Below are 17,874 nucleotides of genomic sequence, written 5' to 3' on the forward strand. Positions count from 1 at the left end.
GCACTTAGACATGGGAGCCCCCGAGCTAAAAGCTTTCTCTGAAACATCCCGTACCGTCTCCCTCTCTTTTCTTGTCCTCCTCCTCCTCAACTCAGGGAAGCCTGAGTAATTTGCATTCCGCTTTGGGTTCTGTGGGACTCCCCGTCACGTTTCGAAACCAAATGGCGCCCATCGGCGACGGCCCGCACATCGCTGTTCACAGGACTGTCTAATCGCGAGCCAACGGAGAGAGGGTGTGGAGCACGCGTGTCTAGTCGGCACTGACATGTCGTGTGGAGACATGCGCATGCGCAGCTTAATCATGTTATTCGGTGCGACTGCCAACGTCGCGGCCGGCCGAGGGGGTCGAATCGTAAAAAAAAAAGAAAGAAAGAAAACGCTCGTGCACCGTGCATTTTTGGTGAACGTTAAAGAACCTCGGATGGTCAAAAAAAATTGATCCGGAGTTTCCCCCACTACGACGCGTCTCGTAATCAGATCGTGATCTTAATGGGCACAAATAACCCCACAATTGATTTCTTTTTTTTTTTCTGTTATGCGGTAAATACGTGCCGCAGAAAGTTCATGCGCTGACGAAATTAAACGTGCAGTGAGCAACCCCTAACCCCCCCCCCCCCCACCCCACCATACCCCCCTACCCTCGTTGCCTATTTGTTAGCTTCAGCTCAATTTTGTTGCTCCGATCTGAATTTTTTTTCGCTGATGAGATGGCGCTGCATGCGCTGCTAAATCAATGTTGGTTGATTGGCTGCTAGCACGATTTTACCGAGTGCAAGCGCCGCTCTTTACTCTTAAGAGACTGATAAGCTTGATCACACACAAAAAAAATTAAATTATGAGGTTTTACGCGCCAAAACCACTTTCTGATTATGAGGCACGCCGTTCCACTGAAGGACTCCGGAAATCTCGACCACCTGGGGTTCCTTTAACGTGCACCTAAATGTAAGTACACGGGTGTTTTTTGCATTTCGCCCACATCGAAATGCGGCCGCCGTGGCCGGGATTCGATCCCTCGACCTCGTGCTCAGCAGCCCCTTGATCACCAGACGTCAACGCCCGAGGTGTGGAAGACGCCGTAGTTACGACGTTCCGAACTTATCTCGACCACTAGGCCATCCGTAACCTAAATCTACAAATACGGTGGTCGTGGCCGGGATTCGAACCCGCGACGTCGTGCTAAGCCTCGGAAGGCTGCATAGCCATCGAGCCACCTGCAAAGGGTCTGCACGAGAAGGCGTGAAAAAGAAAGGAGAAGAGACAGGCAGCACTTGTTGTCTTGGTTGAAAACAATACGCGCTACCATTTTGTTATTGCACCAAAAATAAGAGAAAGGAAACCTTCATCGTCGCTACTTCTCTTCATTTTGGGGGCCTGTGCCGCTTTTCCAGATGTTTGCCGTGGAACGGCGGTTGTTAGAATCTTCTCACTCTCCGACGCCAGGGAGAAGTGCAGCTGAAATAGAGAAAGAAAAAAGCGCGCGTAAGACGGCGCTTCGAAACGAAGTGCGGGACCGGTATTGCCACACGGCAGCGACGGGTGCTGGCAAACGAGGAACTTTGAAAGAATCTAGGCCCCAAATCGCAAAACTTATTTTTTCGCGTATAAGTGCTATTTTCCGTTGGCCGGGCTGCTTTCGCAAATATAACGCGCCCAGAATCAGGATTGGCTGACGTCTGCTCTAACGAACAATTCTATAGCCGCAAAAAAGCATTTTTGCCAGTGTGTACCAGGCACGAGCTCGTAGTCAGAAAATCGAATTCGACCAACACCCCCCCCCCCCCCCCCAGGTCGCGAAACGTCGTAAAAACGCGCTGACGAAAAGAAGTCCTCTTGACGAGAAAGGTTGGCTCTGAATCCTAGGGACACTGCCCATTGTTCGTCATTACAGGTTTCCCATCGTCACGCACGCGCACGTACGTGACGTACAAATGGGCCACGACCCATCTGTCTCGTTCTCGTACATCCCGCCAGTAAGTCCTGTATAATACACGGCGCACCGAAGCTCACCTGCTGTTTGCTAAGCAGAGGAACGACCATGTTGAACTTGTCGATCTTGCGGTTGATCTCCGCCGCTGCCGAGCCCAGGCTGCGCACGGCCTCCTGCCAGAGGCGCTGCTCGTCGGCCGACAGCGGCGACGCGCCCAGCTGGGACCGGCGCTCGGCCAGCGCACTGCGCAGCCGCCGCTTCTCCTCGGCGATCTCGCGCGCCAGCATCACCCACTCGGGCACGTAGCCGTTGGTGATCAGCACCTGCGCGACCAGCGGACGGCCGCCGGTGTCAACTGAACAACGTCGCGCGAGAGAAGGTCGCTGCGCCGCGTGTGTTTAAAAGCTCAGCGACATCCGTCCCTCGATCCCGCACGCTATACCAAACACGCGGGCGAATATGTGAAACACGTGTGAAGTGTAGGGTTTGACGAAAATTCGTCTGGCGAGGAAAGAACATGGCTGAATAGGCGTACACTCGCCAACTGAAAAGAAATCTGTACCACAGATTGACGTTTCGGCGCCCAATACGGGTGCCTTGTTCACGATGAACGAATGCATGAGTGTTGGCGAGTGTACGTTTATTCAGCCATGAAACACGTGTGTGCATAACGAGTCGTGTGCTGTGTACTTTTTCTCCAAGACGCTGGCGTTGTGCTTATGGTTTGTTATGTTTGCTTTGGGAAATGCATTGTTGTGTGTTCTGACCAGTGATTTATGTATACTGTTATCGCCTAATTTTGTACACTGTATCATGTACTTTTTTTACTTTCTTCTATTGCAAGACATTTGTTCGAACAATTGGCTGAGTTATTGCAAATTCGGGGACAGGGAACTCTGTCAGGCGAATGCCATTAGTCTCCGTCTCCTCTTCAAGCTTCAAGAAAATAAATTTCAATTTCAAATTTCTATTTCAACATGGCAAGGATAGCAAAGAAAGCCGCCGATGAAAGCATCGGTACATGTTTTTGAAGGCGCTCGAGGGAGCGGACGGGGGGCGGTCAAGTTCGAAAAAAAAAATAAATAGGCTTGCAGAAGTTACAGAAGATGACTGTCAAAGTAAGCGAAGCTTGTACCGTTTGGGAACACACTGTGTGCGTCTCTCTGTTTCTTTTTTTTTTTTGCCTAGTTGAAGCATCGTCATTTTCTGCGGCTGTTGCATTGCTGCAACTCACAGTCCAGATCTGTCACGAAAGCTAGACGACGCGTCCGTCAAGTTTGTCGCAAACGTGCGTTTCGCCTATGTGTATCAGACACTCGGTACGAGTGCAGGCGCGTGTCTACTCGGCTCTACGCGCCTATGCCTGAGTTGCGCCGAATTGCCCTTTTAACGCGACAGCGTTAAGGAGCTCGTGTCGCAGAAAAGCCGGTGTCGTCGGCGTTGGCCGTGAGCGATAAATCCCAGCAAGCACTTCATTTTTAAAAAACAACTTGCAAGATGGGTTGGGTGGGAATCGAACCAGGGTCTCCGGAGTGTGAGACGGAGACGTTACCACTGAGTCACGGGTTTTTTTTTTCTTTATTGCCGGTTCCATGCTTCAAAGCGGTACAAAAGCGCCTCTAGTGAACGCGGTGTTGCCTTAGAAACGAGCTGTTTCTAAGGCTCAGGCGTGCGTCGCTTGCTCAGGCGCACATTTCGTTGTCGCGCCGAACGCTGCGTTGCTCGACGCTCACCGCGTCCGATGCGGGGCGCGTAGTCGCTGCGCCGTAGCCCATTGTCTTACACCCCTTGGCGGGTCGACGGGAACGCTGTCGCGTTTTTCATCCGCGATGTGGCAGCAGTGCGTTCATGACCCCAGACAACTTCCGGTCAGCCATATTAGAGAGTCCAGTTTTCCAAGAAAAAAAAGAAGTATTTTGCCGCATAGTATACTGTAGGCCCATATTCTTGACGTTTTCAGATATAAAGAACATGCCCCATGCGTCGAACTCATGTACGGGCTTTTCTTTTTTTTTTTTTGCACTTTACAATACAATTCATTGTCAAACACTCCAACTCCCCAACAAAACTGGTGCCAGCTGGATGGTCCTGTAAGTTTATAATCTATTGTAACTTCTGTTGCTGCTGAGGGCTTAACCGGAAGTATTCTGGGAACTCTGTTTGTAAGCATGAAAAGAGTCTATAGCGTTTAGCATCATCGAAGGACGCGCTCCAGCGCACGCTCGTTCCTGGTTAGACGCCTTGGCAGACGCCGCTTCCGATTGACCACTGCACCAAATTTCGCGATGTTTGTTGCAGTTAAAAGAGAAACTTAAAATCCAGTGACTGTTGGTTTCGAACTTTTTTTATTTAGGCCGTAAATTTGTTATTAAAAGTTGGAAAAAGTCAAAAATTTTCACAGAACAAAACTATCAAGTTTACAACTCTGTAACACCGCAATGAAAAATTAAACCACAATTGTGTTAATTGTATCTAATAGTACATCTAAAGCGGACAAAACTGGCACGTTACACATGAATCTAAAAAAAATAGTAATATGGAAATACAGCTTTTTTCAGAACCCTTGTACACAACGTAACAAATTCACGTAAGATATAAATTGACATATAGAATTCATTCACTTTCAGTGATCTAACGGATGCCGTTTACAGAACAACGATATCTTTTTTTTTTTTTTTGATGCAGAGCTATTAATTTGTAAACTTCGTGTGTCCAGTTTTTTCAAGCTTTCGAATTTTTGAAAATTCTTGTAGGAAAGTTTAGGTCATTAATTGAAATTCCGCTTCCAACAGTCACTAGAATTTAGCGTTCTCTCTCAAATGCAGCAAATTTCATTAAAATCGGTCCAGGGGTTATTCCAGAAAAAAAACGTTCTTGCGTTTTACATGTATTTGAATAGGCCGCGTCGGAGTTAGGCCCGAGCTAAAGCTTCCTCTTAAATCGGACCGGTGCAGATGTCCGCGCCCGCACGCTCTCCTACTCGCATCAGTTGTCTTCCGCCGCTCGCGAACGCCGTTATACGTTTGGCGTATTAGCCCCAGACAAAACGCAAGGGTCATGGGTCATGCTGAAGGGTCAACCAGCGAGGTCAACGTCCGTTCGAAATGTCTGCAACTGCCCCATTCTGTGAAAGGGCTAACGACCAACTGTGCCTGGAGCCAACGTCCGAACGCGAGACCGGCGTCGAGTGCTGCCTCCCGACTATCTCGTCATAGCGTCATATGCGACAGTGAAGGTGCAACGTCAGAGGCACATGTCCGGCTGGGAGGTTCGACATCGTGGGCGGCATATACTGCGAACAGTTCGGCCATTCCGGTTGGCCGATGATGACACGACCGGTTTCCCAATCGAGTTATCTAGGGAATTAAGCAGTTATAGCGCAAATGCACACGGACGACGAAAGAAGCAGACGAGTTACAGAGCTACGTCCCGTCTGCTTCTTTCGCCGCCCGTGTGCTCTTGCGCTACTGTGTAAATAATCCATACCAACTTGCCCACCAGTTTGTTCTTTTGAACTTCAGATCTATAGGGAAGAGGGAGGGTTTTTTTTTTTTTAAGAGACATTCTACGTGTAAGGTGTGTGCTCTCCCAGAATAGTTTAGCGTGCGCCTCCAGAATCGTGCAGCACGATGCATACAGCTACGACTTAATACGTACTGTTCTCTGTGTTCCTGCAAGTACGAGCATGACTTTTCCGGTAAATAAGTTGGCCCTACCAATTGCAAGTAAGCACATGTTCTTTTTCCTTCAACCTCCCGACCTCGTATACTCATCAGCGAGGAAGCAACTCTCGTTTATTGTGAACGTTCGGACGACGGCGAGGGGCCCGCTTAGTCTCCCTGCGCGACGCCCCGGTAGCGTGGGTCATGGCTACACTTTTCGAGGCACCGCACCGGTGGCGCAGGCGAGAGCGCGACCCTCAGTGTGATGCCAGACTCGCGAGACCACGACTTGCAACGCGCACAGGCGCGCAGACGAGGGCTGGCACGCGCCGGCAAGCGCATGGAGCTCCTTACTAAAATGGGCAGCCTATTGAGAGAGTGGCCTCACAGTTCATTTGCCCAGAAAGCAGTTCGAGCGCTTCTTCACTAGCTGAAGGCAACAGACTTGCGTGCCCGGCTATAGACATCCTATACCTAACTTAGTGCATGTGAAAGTGGGGCATAGACTCACGTTTATTCTCTCTCTTTCACTCCCCATTCTCCTCCCCACGTGTAGGGTAGCAAACTGGACTCAGTCTGGTTAACCTCTCTGCCTTTCCTTCCCTCCCTCTCTCTCTTCTTACAAAAATGGGCAAGCGTACGAGGAGGCTGCGCATTACACAACACGCAACGCTACGCGCGCCCGTTCTGCCGCCGACACTCGCCGTGGTTGCTTTATATTAGCTGTGGTGTTGGGCTGCTAATCACGAGGTAGCGGGATCGAATCCCGGCCACGGCGGCTGCATTTCGATGGGGGCGAAATGCGAAAACACACGTGTACTTAGACTTAGCTGCACGTTAAAGAACCCCAGGTGGTCCAAATTATTACGGAGTCCCCCACTACGGCGTGCCTCATTATCATTATCAGGCTCTATAATACCACATAAAGCGACTTCAAGCTGACGCGCTCTAACGTTTTATAAGCAAATTAATTGTTGCGCTGCGACGAGACGCGCACGCTGGGCTACTGCGATGGGAGCTCCCGTTTCAAATCTCCAGAGTCGGACGCAACTATTTATTTTATTTTATTTATTTAAAGGTACATCACAGGCTCCGGTCGGAGCCTGTGAACTATATTTAGCGAGCGACAGGTTGTACTAACCCGTAGCTGTTTTCGCTGGTATTCTACAGTGCGAGCGCCGAGATCCCGCACTATAAGTAAACGAGGCGAGAAGCCCAGCGACCGACCGACGCACGCCAAACCCAAGGAAGGTAGGCAAAGACAGGCTCCGCTATAATGGCGGCGTTAGCTCCAAACCTCGTTCAGCTTGCGCGTGGTGCTGTCCACGTAGGGGTTCTCGGGCGCGAACTTGAGAGGCTTTCCCGAACCCGGCAGGTTGTTGAACTCGCCGCGCGCCATCGACTCCTGGATCAGGTCTTCCACCAGCCGCTCGATGGCTTGGCTGCGTAAGTAGGAAGTATATATACAATGCAACAAGCACATGCTATACGCGCGTACGAAACAGCATGGGCACTACTGCATGACCCAGTAGCGCATAACAAAGTCCAACAAGAAGAGGGCACGCCTCTCTACAATGCACAAGACTCGCCGGTAAGAGAAATAAAATGCAGTGAGGAGAATGCTGTTATCTTTTCTGACATTCCAAAGCGGCATTATGCGCTAGCTACCAAAGATTGCATAGAGAAATGCGCAACACACATATCAAAACACGGGGGGAAGAAGCATTTAGCCCCCCTCTGAAATACGGACGCGAGTCGAACCATCGACCTTGCGCTAGGCAGCGGAACGCCACATATGTAGTCAACTGTGACAGTTCATAAATGTTGGCGTTCGTAGTGTCCGCCTCTGTGCCTTGGCTTTATATTGCGTTCTACTAGCTTGATTCCTTTTCTTTTCTCCTTTTTCTTTTTTTTTTACAGAAAACGTAGCATCGAGAGCTTCGCATGACGAAACGAACTTGCCTTATCACTATAGGTAAGCAGAAAGATCACTATATAGATATCACTAGAGATATCACTATAGGCAAGCAGAAAGGGCTACAACGAATCGGCAGCGTGATTTGGCATCAGACAAGGGTTGACGAGATACGCCAGTTTGCAGGCGATCGTCTGTATATGCGAGCCTCGACACAGTATAAAAGGAGAAACTCGCCAACTTCGCGCCAGTCCAGCTAAAGCTATGGCTCGCGCCAGCCAACGAAAATGGCTGGGCCATTGCCCTCCTGCGATTAAATCTCCGAGCGACGCCTGTTGAATGGAAGCTTCACGGAAGTATTATCATTGCACAACGGGCCAGTCCTCCACCTCATCCATTCCGTGGAACACTGCAGCCAGCTCTCGTTGCTGATTGGCTGACGCGAGCCCTAGCCTTCGCTGCATGGCACGAAGTCCCGGATGCTTCGTGCTGCACACGTGGAATTCCTGGAAAATTTCTGACCCTAAAAAGCTCCGCCGGCTGAAAACAAGAGTTAGCCCACGCTTCCGGAGCTCTTTAGTAAAGCGTGTCCAACAGCAGTCAGACTAGACGTCCAAAAGACAGTTGCAGTCCGTCGTGCGCGCAGTGACTACCTTTGCTTTAACCAAAATTGCATGCAGCAGACCCCCCTTGAAAGCTGGCTTTTCCATTATAAGGATCTTTGTGAGGAGAAGCCCACTTTTGTAGCTCCCCCTAACTGTACAGTAGATTCCCGCTGATAAGTTGTAACCAGAGCCGCGGAAATTTTACGTAAGGGCCTCGAAAATGTAACAGCTAGGAAATCACCAAAAGAAAAAAGTGGGGTAGCGCAGAATATGGGGGTTTAATTCTTCTTATAAGCGTATTCGATACTTATCGGCGGAAGCTTTAGCTCGGGCCCAAAACCGGCGCCGCCTATTCGAGTACATGTAAAACGCAGAAACGTTTATTTTTAGATAACCATTGGGCCGATTCTAATTAAATTTATGGATTTGAAGGAAAAAGTTAAATTATAATGACTGTCGAAAGCGGAATATTTCAAAAATTGATAAGTTTGGAAAAACAGTACGGTTTACAAGTTCATAGCTCTACATCAAAACCAGACATAGCAGTTCTGTAAACTGCATCTGTTAGAGCATCCAAAACGGAAAAATTTGACAGATCAATTTATATCTTGCGTGAATTTGATATATTGTTTACAAGAGTTTTGCAAAAGGCCTACTCACATATTAGTGGTTTACTTGACAGCCATGTATAATACATCAAATTTGTCCACTTTAAATCTACTATTAGATGCAACTTACAGAATTGTGATATCGCTTTCCATTGCCGAGTTACAGGGTTCTAAACTTCATGGTATCGTTTTCTGAAAATTTTCGATATTCAACAACTTTTATAAAGAAATTTAAGGCCTAAATTAATAATTCGTTACAGGTTACTAGATTTTAGTTTTTTTTTCTTTTAAATGCAACAAGCTTTATCATATGTAGAGCTGTGATTGCCGAGAAAAACAATTTCCCCTTTCCCACGTATTTAATAGGAATCTCCGAGCTAAAGCTCACTCTTAAAGGGGACACTACAAAAAACAACATTAAACCACTAGCTATAGCCTTGAAAAACATTCTTTCAAAAATTCTATTTTCGTTCATGGTGGAATAAGATTGATTTTACCATTGACCTAGACAACATACAGTCCAAAGTTACGTTTTTCTGAATTTGTGCTGAAGCTTCTGCCCCGGCACGTCAGTGTGACGTCTCGAATTCCGTAGTACATTGTCGTACTCGGGCCGTTTTGGCAATGGAAAAGCTCCGAAAACATTCCAAGTCGAGCCTTCGGTGTCTACAGAAAGCGACGCAATCCGTCTCCACCGATAAACGTTCAACAAGACCCGAGCAGCCGCTTTCCGAATTCGTGACGTCACGTCAAGCACGTGCGGGAAGTTCACGGCGGCGGCGCCACCTGCATTTTGATTTTACCGTACTTTTCTGGCTTACCAAGCCTCTTCTCACGGTAAGAGGGGCCTTTATTGCTATTACAGAATCGAAATGTACACGTACAATATCCGAGATATTTCCAGTGCCTTAGGAGGAAAAAAAGAAAACGCTTTAGAACAAGATACGAAATGACCTTCCTGTGTTCTTCTAACGCGTTTCTTTTTGTTAAAGCGAAAGCTTTACTAACCGCGTCGAGAAGAGTTTAGCCGTCGCCAGCAATTTGACCTTCATTTGACCGCAGCTGCGCGGTAGCACTTGGCAACGCGCCGCGCCGAGCTCCGCCGCCGGCTTGGCGCATGCGCTCTCCGCAGCTGGCTCGCCGCCTGACCACGTGACTCGCCGCGCGGCTGACTAAGAGGAGCGCCGCGCTCGCCTAGTCAGTGCAAGCTTGGACATGGATGACAGCGAGTCCGGGCCGTCTTCTCTGAGCGTTGCACGGGAGCGGAAGGCTTTCAGCCGTCGTAGCAAAGCGGCTTCTGTCCTTCCCACCGATATCGCCCGGCGAACTGCTTTCACTGGGGAAGGTCCGGAATGTGAAAAGCGTAGAACCGTCGAGATCAATGTAGCGACCGCGTTCGCGCCCTCTCCGTTTGTGCTTCGATGATGCGCATGTTCGCTGCGTCTCTTTGCCGGTCTAGCACTTGCGTTTTCACTGTGGCACAACAGGCGTCGCACCGTCGAACGATGCGTATCTACCCAAGCCTAATCACCGTCATGTCTAGCTACCGACCTAGCCACAGCCGTCATACCTGGCTTAACGATGATTGCATGTATACCTAAGCATAATAATTACATCTAAAACAAAGGTTAACCAAGTGAAACCAAGACTTAACCAGGCTAAACCAAGCTTTCGTTTTGCATATCCAGGGTTAGCTGAACTAAGCCGCGGCCAATTTTTTTTTTTTTTAGTAACGCTGGGAATGTCTCAGATGCCTACATTCCAATCATCCCAGCTTTCCGTATCAAGCACATCTCCGATCCCGACGGCGGAGACGTTACCACGGCTATCGCGTGAATGACGGACGCGTGTTTTCGGTTCTTCCGCGCACAGCATATTTGCGATAACCACAAAGCCTATATGACAATAACCATGCCAAGTGTGACCGGATGCTCCAGCATATTAGCTGCGCTGTCAACAAGCAGTGATTGCGGGCACGTGCTCTCTTTCTATCTCTAATTCCTTTTTTGTCTTTCTACGTACGCCTCCGACCTCTTACCTAGTGTAAGGTAGCAAACCGGAATCTTCTTCTTTCATCTCTCTCTCTCTCGCTCTCCATTATATGAGCAGCACTGCGGCACTCACGTGGTCTTGTACTGCCGCGCCAGCGTGGCGTCCTTGAGGACCAGCGTGCGCTCGTTGCGCGCGACGTCTTTGCCCACCCGGTGGTCGTGCACTCTGTCCACGGCCTGCTGTAGCCGGTGCTGCTGGTACTGCTGCCACCGCTGCGTCGGCGTCCCGTGGCCGACGCCGTCGAAGCTCAGGTACTGCCGATGCTGCGGCACCGTGTGCTGCACGGCGCAGACGGGGAACGGTTCAAGGGCTACGTCGCGACGTATTTATGGCCTACTATGAAGCGTAGCCTGTCAACGCCGCGGATACCTGTCGACACAGAGTTGTTTTGTCACGTCTGTTATCGAAGAGGGTCATCAACGCTGTCATTAAGATTTTTCTCAAATGTATGCTCCGAAGGGGGGGGGGGGGGAGGACTAAATGCCTCGTGCTGAGATGTATAAGGCCCAGAATAAAACATATATCCAGCACCCACCGCGCCTACTGCTTTAAAGATGGCACCTGATCTATGTACCCGCCGTGGTTGTTCAGTGGATATGGTGTTGGGCTGCTGAGCACGAGGTCACGGGATCGAATCCCGGCCACGGCGGCCGCATTTCGATTGGGGCGAAAACACCCGTGTACTTAGATTTAGGTGAACGTTAAAGAACCCCACGGGGTACAAATTTCCAGAGTCCTCCACTACGGCGTGCCTCATAATCAGAAAGTCGTTTTGGCACGTAAAACCCCTTATTTTAACATGACACCTGATCTATGTATGGATGACTGCGTATTTTGTGACCACGTGTAGAGGGCAAAAAACTGTCTTCTATTCGATGGTAGCGCTTGTAGGTAAGTCTGCAAGACCCACATGATATTTTCGACTATTATCGTTTTTTTTTTTCTTTGCGTTAAATGAAGGTCACGGAGCTCTAAACCCTAGTAAAATTAATTACAAGCCTCAGAACGCTGTAAATAATTTATTATAAGAGATTCTCTTCAGCCAGTTTCGGTTTAGTTTCTCAAGAGGATACTGTTTTTTGACGCCACAACGTGGTATGTGGTCACCAAAGGGGTTATACACTTAACCTCCTTGACAGTCACTTACGAGGCGACCGAGCGAGCCGGAACGAGTGTTAAAAGACTGCAATGCCCTACACCCACATATTGTATAGACACGTCACGACACAGCATGTGTCGTGATGTGACGTGAATGAAACCGAAACGCTGTATCTATATTAACTTAGTAACAGCGCTCTGAGGCTTGTCACTATATTTTCTAGGATTTGAGGTCTAGGACTCTCATCTTACGCAAGAAATGAATAGTCGAAAATATCACGTCAGTGTCCCTTTAAATCAAACCACTTTTTATCGAAGTCGAAAAATGCACTTGAATATAAATTAGACTATTTCAGAAATACTTAGCCGCAATAAGCTTGTTTATTAAACTGCGTCAATAAATATACGCAGCAATAGTAGGAAGGTGCGCACTGATCCAAACAGCCTTTCTGGTTGATGTCAGCTATTGGCCAATAGCAGCCGCGTACGGTAACCTGCTATAGTACGAAATAAAACGTTCAGAAAAAGGGTTGTCTTGAAAAGGGAGCGTTCAAGAAAAGGGTAACTTCACGCTCCGCTTCTGAGATCCATTCGCCGCGCACAACTGCAAAATTTGGCTCAGATGTTCACAGCAGCGAATGCTATCCGCGAACTTTTTTTTTTTTTTTTTCACCAAACCCAAGGGGTGGTTCAGGGCCTCCTTAAGATTGCACGGTCGTGTGGTAACCACATCGCATTCAGTAAAACCGGTAACACGCCGCTGCTTTGTTGCAGTATACGATACTTCTGATACCTTTATGCCGAAGTCTTTTTGCAAGACTTCGTTGACATCGTCGCACGCCGGAGCGGCATCTCGGGACAGGTGATCGCGAACGCTCTCGTAAGCGCTCTTGATTTCGTCGAACTTAGCGGCGTTCGCCGTATCGCTGCCGCTGTCCGGGTGGTATTTGCGAGCCAGCTGTACGAAGGCCTCTTTCACCTCCTTCATGCTCGAATCTTCGCCGATTCCAAGAACTTGGTAGCATTCCTGCGAGACAACGGTAAAGAAACATTCAAATGCCTGCAGCCGGCACCATAGTTGTTACTGCGCGTCAGTCACCTCCACAAGAATGAGCGAAAGCGACGTATGGTAGTACATACCTTTATGTTCTTATAGCTACTGCTTCGTCTTAAACATGGCCAGAGTCCGAAAACGCGGCTGACACATCCGTGTGTGGACACTGACGGTAAGGCGCAAAATGACCTACGCGACAGCAACATTTCAGGACATACCGAAACCGCACCACCAACAGACCAGCTAGCAGACTGGGCTATATTTTGATTGCGGCTTGGCTTTAAAAAGCCTCTTCAAGGCGAAAGTATTATGTTATATTACCACAAATTAACAATTATTTTTTATACTTAAAGACCAAAACTTATGTTGCTCGTGCTGAAGAAGTATTAATGATTGAAATTCACTTATATACGAATTCAAGGTTTGGTTTAGGATTGGATTTCTCAGGCAACGCGATTGTCGGGGACATCACCCTGCCTCCCGCAAAAACATGGCGACAAGGTCGGAGGACGTTCTCGGAGAAAAGTGGGATAAATGTGTCGCGGACACGTTAATTAAAGTTGGTGAGTCGTTCAGTATCATATGGAAGCAGCACTCATTCACTGTAGCGTTCGTCTGCCTAAAGGTGGCACGCTGCTCAGTGTTCGTGTTATTTGCAAGCGCAGATCCTTTCAGCGCCGGCAATATCATAAGCTGGCATTACATCAATACGTGCCGAGGGTAGGGTTGGTTACGAGGAAGCCCGCTAGAAAAGCTTTTTTTTTTTTCTTTTTTTTTTTTCATTCTTACAGACCCAAACCACCTAGTCGATTCTGTATATTTTGTTTGTCGCGTTTCTACGTTGACAAATGCGGTGATGGCCGGCTGAAGTTCATATAACCTTCATTTTTCCAGGTACCGGCTTTGGTGTTGGGGCCCTGTTTTCTCTAGTGCTGTTCAAAAGTAAGTGAAAGCAGTGGTTTCGCTGCATGGTATTAGAGCAGTACGTAAACTTACAAGAAGTCCTAAGGCTTACTTATCGAACTGCACAAGACATGAATGACACGATATTAACGCCGCACTTTCGTTTTTGTAGGGCGTGCCTGGCCTGTCATATTCGGCATCGGTAGTGGATTTGGGATGGGCTACAACAACTGCCAGCACACATTCAACGAGCCTACGTTGCTGCGCGCCTATACGCTAAAGGTTCGTGTGGTCGATCCAGTCAGCCCCTGTTGGAGCATTTTTAATGTACCACAACTGCTCTTACCGCCGCCCTTGTGGGAGTGTGATACAAAGCACTAGGTTATTTTTTTAGCCACCCGTCAATAGACTGAAATGAGAGTCGTTACATGATACACTGTCTGGACACTTTAAACAGGTACAGCGTAACAACTTACGTGGAAGTACTTGAGGTTTGAGGTTTATTTATTGATTTCTTTCTGTACATCAACAGAAATCGAAGCAAAAGCAAAAGGCTGCCGCTCCCATTTATCAGGTAATAGTGTTTGCTAATTTGGCTGAGGGCAAGAAAATCGCGATACATTCGCTGTTCAAAGCATTTTCAAGGCGTATTTTGTGTCAAGCATTGCTGTGGGCTTGTTCGCCCTGACAAAAAGAAAAAGATACAACAGCTTCACAACAACTGGCTGGTTTGACTGGAACGACAATATTCCACGCAAGATGCTCGTGCTCAGCCATATAGCAGGTATGATTAGGTTTGGACAAATTCACTCGCCCGTCACTACATTTCCAGAAGACTTGTAAGCTGCACTATCTGTACAGCATTAAAAAAAAATTCTGCTAGGTTGGGAATGGTAACCCTCCAATGCTACTGAAAACGAACGCTCCATCTGGGCTGTCCCTGATATCTCCCGAGTTTTTTCCCTTCACTGGCAGGTAACCTTGTCCCAGGACAGAATGTTAACAATCTGCATAGTCACACCGGAAGCAGCAAAGGGGTTGCCTACACAAATGAGCAATTGCAGCTTTAATTGCTGTGCTGCATGATCCCAGTGTTAAACCAGTCATTTTGCCTAGCCACTCCAACACGGAGGCTTTTCGCGTTGTCCTTCGAATACCTGAATATCGTACATGGTGCCACATGTTCACTGTTGATTCAATGGCACTTGTACCTTGTTAATGGATGCCAAAGGCTTCTCATTGCTGACTTTTAAAAGTTCCCCTTTCATTCAAGTTAGTAAAACTTGAGCCAAATCATGTCATGGTAGCAGTTATTTGCTGTGGTAATACCATGTGTAGGCATATTGCTGCGTCTGCTGTACAGCAAGAATTAGAAACTACATCGGCATAGCTCCACGGGCGGGTTTTGGGGCAGACGACTTTGCCAACTGAAGTGAGTGCTGGCTCGGTAGAAGGAGCAACCAGGGTTTATAGTTCCTCGTGCAGTATTCTGTGAATCGGCTCTCTTCACTAGTGGAGGCATCCTCAGCGACGGCACTCATGGGTATGTTACTGGACAGGCGGTGAATGTGCCGGCATCGTTTCTCAAGTGCCCGCTCGATTATAGCAGCCTCCTTTATGAATTTGTCCACTGTGGTTCGTTGGTGTCGTACAAGGTCTGCAAACAATTGTTCTTTCATTACTTGCATGAGATGGCGCACTTTCTTAGTCTCGGGCATGTCGGAGTCAGCTCAGAGAAATAAATGGGCCATATCTTCAGCGTACATGGCGACGCTTTCGTTGGGTTTGTGAAAGCGCGCTTCCTCGTTCTGGTACCACATGTGAGCGCAGTCTTCTAGAGCAAAATAAGCGTGCACAAGTTTTTGTTCTGAGCTCCAGTCATTGACCTTAACTCCCATACTGATGATCAAGCCACTCCTCAACGTCTTCAAATGCATCGCCACGAAACATGTCCAGAACGGGAGGATGCTGAAAAGTCACCTGGGAAAGGCTTGTTGTCATCTGTGAAAGAGGAAGATTCGCCGATGTAGGAATTTCCATGCTAGTCTGAGCTGGAACGGTGGTGAATTCGGGGCTCAGGCCTAACAGGTGGCGACTGAATTGGTGCACTGGAGTAATGACGAGAGGTTGATTCTGTGGACTGCATGTATGGGTCCTAATAGGAGTCCCGAGCATCAGGTACCCCGCACATACACCGGTGTTGTGGTGTCACGAAACTTGAGGGACCAATTTGTAAGCAGGAACAGTAACAAATACGGGCTGCTTTAATCGCACATGCTAGATACTGCTTCTTCTTGCTTTCCATGTGTTTTTTACAAGTGCCGATATGTCTGCTTATCGTCGTCGTTATAGTGCAGTGCTCTATCAGTGTAGATTCAAATGCAAACATTTCTAAAGCATTAGAATTTGCTGTTTTGTTTCTAGGTTCACATTCATTAATTGACATTCTGTGTCTTTTTCCTTGTTTGTATTTCACTTGCTAATGGTATGTGTGCCAAGCACCTCATGTCAATATTGTGTCACTTCTGCTAGAACTTGGCAGTAAATAACAATGCCTCTGCAAAGCTGTGATAAAATGCTTGTTTTTGACGCTGGGTTGCTTTCTGCACTGGTCCAATAATCAGCCCCTCTGGCTAATGAGAGGTGTGTGTTGGCTTTTATTTTCTATCTCTCTCTCTCTGGATGGTGTGCTTTGCATTAAGTGTATTACCTCCCTACCTCAAGGGAGGTGACCTCTTAGCGGTGCTTGAGTAGAGTTCCATTGCTTGCTAGGCATTTTCTTTTGACAAGTAGCTGGCTTCCAAGGGAGACAGCTGAAGCAGCGACTACATTGAAATACCTCTTCATAAAAGAACCGAAACAGTGCTCACAAGCTATAGCAGCATGTTTCAGTACCACTACCTTGGTTGATGAGCAAATAGAATAAACAGATCCAAGAGGCTGATGTTTGTCCCAATACAAGGAAACTAAATAAAAGATTATTTATTTTAGGTGGAGCTGAACACACTCCTATGGCTAATCACATTCACAAATACACGAGAAAATGAATAAGAGGACACCTGCCACAGTACCGCAAACTTAATGTGAAAGATGTGGCCGTCTTTTCGTTCACATTTACCTTATTATTTTTACATTTCAAGTAAACATGATAAATAATTTCCGCTATGCGTTCTCCCGATTCATTGTCTCTTTCTTCATATCACTTTGGTTAAAGATTATTGACGGTAATGTTTTGCAGTGGTAGCTATTATAGGCACTTTCTTGTGTTGAGATGATGCACAGCATTACGAACATAACTAGTATCAGTTGCTGGCTGAAAAAAACAGTTGCACCCCTGAGATGATATGGCAGCCTCCAGTGTGTTGAATGCAAAACACATAAACCAAGAAAAAAAATATAGACACTGTCAACACATTTCTCCAGCTTTTTGTGCAAGGCCTCGCTTACACTACCTCCTTTATTCGTTGACAAGACATGTGCTCCCGACATCTCCCAGTGGCCAAACTCCAATGTATAAAGTTCAAGTAAATACAATCAAGTCATAATGAAAGGCTGCTGCTGCTTTGGTGAATTTACAAGTGAGGTCTGTCATAGAGGGAACGTTGAAGTGAAAACATTAAGTGAAATTCGCTTTCTTGGACTAAAGTGGACAATATTATGCACTTGACATATATGTATGTAAGACTGCACTGCAGGTCATCATGAAAAATGATTGGTGCTAGAATGCAAATTAAATGTTTCCTCGAAATTAGGTTAATCCTATACTCAAATAATGCCACCAAACACTACCTACGAAACAGATGAATTTTTGAAAAAGTTGTTCAAAATTTTTAGACACTGTATCTAGGTGTGTCTGTGAGATGCTAACAGTGAATTGGAGGCACAGTTCTCAGTCATGCTTTCTATATTTTTCCAGGCAAAACAGAAGGAGCCAACACCAGCAGCCATCGCACAAAAGTGATTCCTTTCTGCCAGCTTTACTTATGTAGCTACACATGGGCTACTAAATTCTAGTTGTATGTTTCAATATTAAACACTTTGGCTAATTGA

General features: G+C 47.3%; 2 protein-coding genes across 2 annotated transcripts; one reads left to right on the forward strand and one right to left on the reverse strand.

Moving 5' to 3' along the window:
* Positions 1-1,248: 1,248 nt before the first annotated feature.
* Positions 1,249-13,170, reverse strand: LOC142575457 (dnaJ homolog subfamily C member 28). Its single transcript, XM_075684838.1, has 6 exons — positions 13,008-13,170; positions 12,661-12,894; positions 10,842-11,047; positions 6,887-7,031; positions 2,008-2,250; positions 1,249-1,452 (listed from the first exon to the last, which is right to left on the reverse strand). The coding sequence occupies exons 1-6, from the start codon at positions 13,125-13,127 to the stop codon at positions 1,297-1,299; spliced, it is 1,104 nt and encodes a 367-aa protein (XP_075540953.1). The 5' UTR covers positions 13,128-13,170; the 3' UTR covers positions 1,249-1,296.
* A 208-nt stretch (positions 13,171-13,378) lies between these two features.
* Positions 13,379-17,874, forward strand: LOC142575458 (MICOS complex subunit Mic10-like). The gene is made up of 4 exons (XM_075684840.1): positions 13,379-13,484; positions 13,816-13,863; positions 13,997-14,106; positions 17,741-17,874. Exons 1-4 carry the CDS (start codon positions 13,412-13,414, stop codon positions 17,783-17,785), a joined length of 276 nt encoding a protein of 91 aa, XP_075540955.1. The 5' UTR covers positions 13,379-13,411; the 3' UTR covers positions 17,786-17,874.

The sequence above is a fragment of the Dermacentor variabilis genome, chromosome 3 (assembly GCF_050947875.1).
Source record: "Dermacentor variabilis isolate Ectoservices chromosome 3, ASM5094787v1, whole genome shotgun sequence".
Taxonomy (NCBI): domain Eukaryota; kingdom Metazoa; phylum Arthropoda; class Arachnida; order Ixodida; family Ixodidae; genus Dermacentor; species Dermacentor variabilis.

Coding starts and splice junctions, on each gene's coding strand:
- LOC142575457 (XM_075684838.1), bottom strand. CDS start 13,127: ATGTTGCTGTCGCGTAGGTCATTTTGCGCCTTACCGTCAGTGTCCACA. Junction 12,895..13,007: donor GTAGCTATAAGAACATAAAG/GTATGTACTACC, acceptor GTTGTCTCGCAG/GAATGCTACCAAGTTCTTGG. Junction 11,048..12,660: donor AAAAAGACTTCGGCATAAAG/GTATCAGAAGTA, acceptor TGCGCCGTGCAG/CACACGGTGCCGCAGCATCG.
- LOC142575458 (XM_075684840.1), top strand. CDS start 13,412: ATGGCGACAAGGTCGGAGGACGTTCTCGGAGAAAAGTGGGATAAATGT. Junction 13,485..13,815: donor GGACACGTTAATTAAAGTTG/GTGAGTCGTTCA, acceptor TCATTTTTCCAG/GTACCGGCTTTGGTGTTGGG. Junction 14,107..17,740: donor TGCGCGCCTATACGCTAAAG/GTTCGTGTGGTC, acceptor ATATTTTTCCAG/GCAAAACAGAAGGAGCCAAC.